At 41.2% G+C, this 7,734-nt stretch overlaps 1 protein-coding gene across 2 annotated transcripts in view; it reads right to left on the reverse strand.

The window, feature by feature from the left end:
* The window catches only part of CNPY1 (canopy FGF signaling regulator 1), a 563,239-nt gene that overhangs the window by 388,378 nt on the left and 167,127 nt on the right, over positions 1–7,734 (reverse strand). For both annotated transcript variants that reach the window (XM_053713812.1, XM_053713811.1), the window contains exon 2: positions 6,210–6,313. In XM_053713812.1, coding sequence (XP_053569787.1) covers positions 6,210–6,303 — 94 coding nt within the window. In that variant the 5' untranslated portion in view covers positions 6,304–6,313. The remainder of the gene's footprint in view (positions 1–6,209; positions 6,314–7,734) is intronic.

Genomic DNA, 7,734 nt, shown 5'->3' on the forward strand with positions numbered 1-7,734 from the left:
GGTACTTGCAGATGAACACTTCTCCAGACCCTCCTGGATAAAAGACAAAATCCTAGGAATCCTAACTTTACTCCAAGAGTAGCCTCTGGATTCACACCAATACAGATATTTACGCCATATATTATAGTAAATCTTTCTAGTCACAGGCTTACAAGCCTGAATCATAGTCTCAATAACCGACTCAGAAAAACCACGCTTAGATAATATCAAGCATTCAATCTCCAAGCAGTCAGCTTCAGAGAAATGAGATTTGGATGAAGGAAGGGCCCCTGAAGTAGAAGGTCCTGCCTTAACGGAAGTCTCCAAGGTGGAAGAGTTGACATCTCCACCAGATCCGCATACCAGATTCTGTAAGGCCACGCCGGAGCAATGAGAATCACTGACGCCCTCTCCTGTATGATCTAAGCAATGACCCGTAGAAGGAGAGCGAACGGAGGAAAAACATACGCTAGACTTAAGTTCCAAGGAACTACCAGAGCGTCTATTAGCACAGCCGGAGGATCTCTTGACCTCGACCCGTAACTCGGAAGCTTGGCATTCTGACCAGATGCTATGAGATCCAGCTCCGGCTGCCCCCACCTGAGAACCAAGCTGGAAAACACCTCCGGGTGAAGCTCCCACTCCCTCGGATGAAATGTCTGTCTGCTCAGAAAATCTGCATCCCAACTGTCCACCCCTGGAATATGGATCGCAGACAGACAGCAGTTGTGAGACTCCGCCCACTGAATAATCTTGGCTACCTCTACCATGGCCAAGGGACTCTGAGTTCTTCCCTGATGATTGATATAAGCCACTGAGGTTATATTGTCCGACTGAAACCTGATAAACTGGGCTGAAGCTAACTGAAGCCAGGCCAGAAGAGCATTGAATATTGCCCTCAGCTCTAGGATGTTTATGGAAACAACCGACTCCTCCAGAGTCCATAGACCCTGAGCCTTCAACAAGCTCCAGACTGCTCCCCATCCCAGCAGGCTGGCGTCTGAGGTCACGATCGCCCAGAAAGGTCTGCGAAAGCAAGTTCCCTGAGAGAGATGATACTGAGACAACCACCACAGAAGAGATACCTTTGACCTTTGATCCACATAATCCCCATTCCATTGACTCAGCATGCATAACTGCAGTGGCCTGAGATGGAACCGAGCAAAAGGAATGATGTCCATGGCTGACACCATCAGACCAATGACCTCCATACACTGAGCCACTGATGGCCGGGGAGAGGACTGAAGGGCAAAACAAGAATTAAAGATCCTTGTCCTCCTTGCTTCTGTCAGAAAAAACTTCATTTCTATTATGGTTCCCAAAAACACCACCCTTGTAGCTGGAATCAAGGAACATTTTCCTAAATTCACCTTCCATCCATGGGAGCGCAGAAAAGACAACAACTCTGTGTGGGAGTTAGCTTGTTGAAAAGATGGCGCCTGAACCAGAATATCGTCCAGATAAGGTGCCACTGCAACACCCCTCAAACGGAGCACCGCCAGCAATGCTCCCAGAACCTTTGAGAAAATTCTGGGTGCTGTAGTAAGGCCGAACGGACGAGCCCCAAATTGAAAATGCCTGTATAGCAAAGCCAATCTCAGAAACTTGTGATGGTCCTTGTAGATGAGAATATGCATATACGCATCCTTCAGGTCTACCGTTGTCATGAATTGACCCTCTTGAACCAAAGGAAGAATGGAACGAATATTATCTTGAAAGACGGAACTCTGGGAAACATGTTTACGCTCTTGAGATCTAAAATAGGTCTGAAGGTACCCTCTTTTTTTGGGAACCACGAACAGATTGGAATAGAATCATAGACCCTGTTCTTGTATTGGTATGATAACTATCACTCCCATGTCAGAAAGATCCTGAAAACAACGTAAGAACACGTCTCTCTTTATCTGGTCTACAGATAACCAGGAGAGAAGGAACCTGCCCCTGGGAGAAAAAGCCTTGAATTCTAACCGGTAACCCTTGGACACGATGTCCACCGCCCAAGGATCCAGAACATCCCGAACCCAAGCCTGAGCGAAAAGAGATAGTCTGCCCCCGACAAGATGCAATCCCGGATCGGGAACAGACCCTTCATGCTTACTAAGAGTCAGTAATGGGCTTCTTAGATTGCATTCCCTTACTACAAGAATGATTGGACTTCCAGGAGGACTTAGACTGTTCCTGCTTGGAAGAGGAGGGGGAAGGCTTTCCTGAAAAGTTTTGAAAGGAACAAAAATTACTCTGACGACCCGTCTGCTTATTCCTTTTATCCAGGGGAGAGAATGTCCCTTCCCTCCCATATCAGAAATAATCTCAGCTAAACCCGGCCCAAACAAGGTCTTACCCTTGTAAGAAATCAACAAAAGCTTAGACTTAGAGGACACATCCGCAGATCAGGACTTCAACCATAAAGCTCTGAGTGCCAGTACAGCAAAGCCAGAAATTTTTGCTCCCAATTTAATGACCTGTAGAGAAGCATCAATAATAAAGGAATTAGCCAATTTAAGAGCCTTGATCCTATCCTGGATCTCCTCCAGAGGATTATCTGTCTGAATAGAATCAGACAACGCACCAAACCAATAAGCCGCCGTGCTAGTGACAGTAGCAATACACACCGCAGGCTGCCATTGCAACCCCTGGTCCTCTTAGCCAGGGTGGAAATAGCTCCCTCCACCTTGGGAACCGTCTGCCAAGACTCCTTGATAGAATTAGCAATTGGAAACATCTTCTTGAAAATAGGAGAAGGAGAAAAAGGAATCCCAGGTTTCTCCCACTCCCGTGTAATGATCTCTGAAGCACAGTCTGGGACAGGAAAAACTTCCACCGCAGAAGGAACATCAAAATACTTATTCAGCTTACTAGCCTTTTTAGGAGTCACTACGACAGTCATGTCAGACTCATCCAAAGTAGCCAAAACCTCCTTAAGCAACAAATGGAAGTGCTCTAGCTTAAACCTGAAAGAAACAACTTCAGCATCAGAAGAAGGAATTACACTGTCAGAGTCTGAGATCTCACCCTCAGATGCCAAAGAAGTATCTTCTTCCTCAGACTTATGGGAAGAAACACTAGACATAGCCACAACTGAATCAGAAACCTTACTCACTGAATCCTAACACTTTCTCTTACGCTTCCCTTGCAGCATAGGAAAAGCAGACAAAGCCTCAGAAACCGCTGAAGATATGTGGGTAGCCATATCTTGCAAAGTAACTCCAACTGGAGCTTGAGAGGAAATGCAGGGCACTGCATGGGAAGATGACAAGGTTTGGGATGCCTGAGAAGAAAACTGCGGCATAGCCTGACCAGAAGGCTCCTGAACAGCATCCGCCTTAGACAATGATGGCTCAGATTCAAAAAGTCTATCCCTGTAATGTAATGTTCTCTCAATACATGAGGAACAAAAAGCGATTGGTGGTTCCACATTGGCATCCAAACATAATGTACAAGTAATATCCTGCAGGACCTCTTGGTCCATCTTCTCAAAAAAATAAATTAAAACCCTTAAACAAACTTTTAAACCCCTTAAAAGTATAAGCCAAAAAAAGTTACTGTCCCTTTAAATGTTAAAGTAACACTTTTATTATTATTAGACTTCAACTTCTTTTGGATCAAGTAATAAGCAGATGTAAAATATGTATGGGCACCTCTACACTTCAGCAAGCTTGCGGAGGTGCCTACCTTTCCTGCTGACCAAAACAGAGGAACTCAAAACGATCCGGACTGCAATCTCACCCAGCAGCAAAACCGCCACTCACACAACCCAGAGGCGCACTGAAAACCTTTCCAGCGCTCCGGAAATAATAAAATGAAAACCTCCCAGTGCCCTGCATTGCTGCCCTACCACATCCTGTGGACCCCACAGGAAAGAGAGTAGAAACGTCCCTCCAAACAGTATTAACTGTTTAAGTGCCACAATCTTTTGTTTAATAAATAAAAAAACGTAGCACTTACCATAAGAAGTATCTGCCTGGCAGCAGGGCAGCACACAAAGTTAAGAGGCATCCTCCTCCCATGGACCTGTGAAAAAAAGAAAGACTGTATAAACCTAAACTGTCTTTCTAACAAGGGCAGCAACAAACTTTTTGAGAAGCACAGTGGGGATTATACCCCAAAAGTTCCCAAATGCTTAAAGGCCACCACTGCTCTACTGAAGAGACTGACATGGACTACGGCTAAATCCCAGCAAAGATCAGAACAACCTGTTCTGCTTTGAAAATAAACTCTTGATTGAAGAAATTATTTCAAACACTTAAACTTTACCACCTCCTTGCAACTATTACAGGAAAAGAGAATGACTGGGGATTGTGGGTAGGGGAGTGGTATTTAACAGCTTTGCTGTGGTGCTCTTTGCCTCCTCCTGCTGGTCAGGAGTGATATTCCAAACAGTAATTATGATGATCTGTGGACTCACTGAGTCATTAGAAAGAAAAGTATATAAATATAACCATGTTGGTTATTCAAAACTGGGGAACGGGTAATAAAGGGATTATCTATCTTCTTAAACAATAAAAATTCAGGAGCAGACTGTCCCTTTAAAAGGACATACAAGTGAAAAAAGAAAATGCTCTATTTTGTTAGAACATTATATTATTCCCCTATTGCTTGCATATAACTATGTGCAGTTGAAATCAACTCCAGAGCAGCAATGCACAACAGGGACGTATCTAAACATATTAGATGAGCCAATTATAAGAGGCATATGTGTGTAGCCACCAATCATCAGCAAGCTCTTAGTAGTGCATTGCTGCTTCTGAGCCTACTGAGGTAACTTTTAAACAAAGACACCAAGAGACAGATATACTTTGAAAAGTATTTTTTAAATTGTAAGCTTTATCTGAACCATAAAAGCTTAAAGGGACAGCAAAGTCAGATTTTTACTTTCACGATTAAGATAGAACTTGCAATTTTAAACAACTGTCCAATACACTTCTATTATCTAATTTTATTTGTTCTCTTTCTGTCCTTTGTTGAATAGAATACATAGGTAGGCTAGGAAGCAGTGAAGCACTGCTGGGTGCTAGCTGCCGATTGATGGAAGTAAACTGCAAAATGGTATATTCTATCTGAATCATGAAAGTAGCATGTTTAAAATATGTTCTACCTAAATCCTGAAAGATACATTTTGGGTTTCATGGCCCTTTAAGTAAAAGCAGTTTCAATTTAAAGTGACACAGGGGGTGCAGCATTGTGTACAGCGGGGTCCTTGAATTCTAATGTTCATTGGATGTTAGAGATAACTCACCCAGAAAACATTGTCATTATTTGGCATAGAAACATCTATTTTTCTAAACAAATTCTATTTTAGATGGGATAAAGAAAGATTTTGAGTATCATTTTAAAACGGTTACTCAAGCAAAGATACAGGGTACTCGAGATCTTGTCCTCTTATCCTTTACTGACCTGATGGGGAGAGTCAGTATATCACAAACAGTAAAATGTGTCAGGTAACGTGTCACAGAGAATATGTCAGATAATTGTCACAATGACAAGTATCAGGTAAAGAGTCAAAGGGAATATGTCAGATAATTGTCACAGTGAAACGGTCTGGTAAAGTGTACTATATACAAAATGTTAAACTGACATTTAACACCAGTTGCTTTTGTGAAAAGAAAAAAAAATCACTCTTTGTCCCACCCTTCCTAGAGCAGCAAATAAATAAATAAATAAATTGTAAACTAGGTATTCAAAAACTGCAAAAAGCCTAAAACCGCCCATTCTTCCAGTCATCAACCGGTGCCAGCAAGGTCCAAAGTATCAGTACTAACAGGCAGGCACTCTCTGGATTTCAAAATGCAAACACTAATTTCTTTGAGCAATGCGACATTTCAGGGATATCAAACCCTCTTCATTATTGAGATATATATATATATACACACACACACATACAAAATATACGGAAGAATAACCCCTTCTATCTCTCTACTAAAACTCCCTGCATGCAATCAAAGGCTTGAAATGACAGTTGTAAGAACATAAGTAACCCACAAATAAGTTGATCAGTAAAGGGGTTAAGTCGTCGTGTTTTACAGTAGATGGGAATTCCTGAATAAAATTGTTCTAAGTTAACAGATATTTATTTTTTCCTTCAAATATAGTTTAAATTGTTCTAAGCAAACAAAGAGATTTCTTTTTAAATATTGTTTAAATTCCTCTTTATAGGAATGAGCTGAACCGTTTAAATCCTTTTTTGTACATTGCTTGTAATCATAAAATTATAATATAAAAGATTTACTAACCTCCGCAGTATAGTACTGGATCTCTTTTCCCCTCTACATAGCTGCTTAAAAAAACTGCTGTCAATATACAAATATGCAGGAAAATTGTTGTCATGTTTGATTACCTAAAGAAAAAAAAAAAAACAGTTAATGATATAAAACAAAAAGTGAAAGAGCGTAAAGAAGAGAAATGAAAGAAAGGTAAAACTAGGGCATAACAATGTATAGGTAAACTGGGAGCAAGACAAAGCAGTTGGGGTTCAGAAAATAGAAGTGAATTTATAAGGGTCCTAAAATGGCATGCTCTATCTGAATACTTGTGCATGACGTGTGTGTAGCATGCTCAGCACACAACATAATGTTTGTGTGCAGTATAAATTATTATTATCATTTATTTGTAAAGCGTCGCCAAATTCCGTAGCGCTGGGTACAATGATAGGGGTACACAATGACAAAGATTTGTGATAAAATACAAAACATAACAAAACTAAACAAATCTAGTACAGGAGGAAGAGGGCCCTGCTCCGGAGAGCTCACAGTCTATAGGTTTAGGGTGCAGAGACATAAGGTTGGGGTAGCTTGTTACATCGGTTGTATTGGCAGCAGTGAGTCAGGCAGTTCATGTACATGTGTATGTAGCAAGCATAGCACGTGCATGATGTATGTGTATGTAGCATGTGTTGCGCGTGCATGATGTGTGTAGCATGAGCTGCGCATGCATAATGTGTGTGTAAAATGCTGGAATTGAATACCAGATAGGCATGTTGCTGGGAATGTAAGCAAACAATGACCTGGCATCCATTATTTATTGTATTTTTAAAGAGACAGTAAAGTCAAATTTAAACTTTCTTTATTTAGGTAAAGCATGTAATTTTAAACAATGTTCTAATTTACTTATATTATGACATTTGCTTGGCTCTCTTGGTATCCTTTGTTGAAGAGTAAAACAAGGTAGGATGATAGGAGCGTGCACGTGTCATTAGCAGGTACCTGTGCTCAAGTTCAGCGGTTGAGAAACACTGGGTTAGAACATGTCATTTTAGCACTAGCATCCCTACATTGCTTTATGTTTAACCCTTGCAAATGGGTTAAACACATAGTTAAAGTACCATACGGAACATGCAAAGCATGTTAGTCAAGAGAGGATACAGCCGGTAATCCAATCAGCAATACCAGTCGCACGACACAGCTGTGCAACTGTTGCTAATGACTGCCTCAGTGGCTGTACCATCTTAAAACCAGCAGTTCTCGTTGGCTTTTGAACAGTACTTTAACCATGTGTTAAACACTTTCCTGAGGTTAAATATTAATCCTACACAGACAATGTAAATTTAGCACTAATGACAAACAAATTAGAGCCCCTGAGGTCCCTTAAATTATACTTATTTTGTTCCAATATGAATCCTTGTTACATAGCCTCCATCTTTCCAGCCTTGTGTTTAAGAGCTTTTCTAGGAAGCTTCCACCCTACCTGAGCAGAATGCTCTCTCCAGCTGTTCCCACCTCCCATAACCTCTGATCCAATACCAGCACATAATTTAGCTTG

This window comes from Bombina bombina, chromosome 5 (assembly GCF_027579735.1).
Source record: "Bombina bombina isolate aBomBom1 chromosome 5, aBomBom1.pri, whole genome shotgun sequence".
NCBI lineage: Eukaryota > Metazoa > Chordata > Amphibia > Anura > Bombinatoridae > Bombina > Bombina bombina.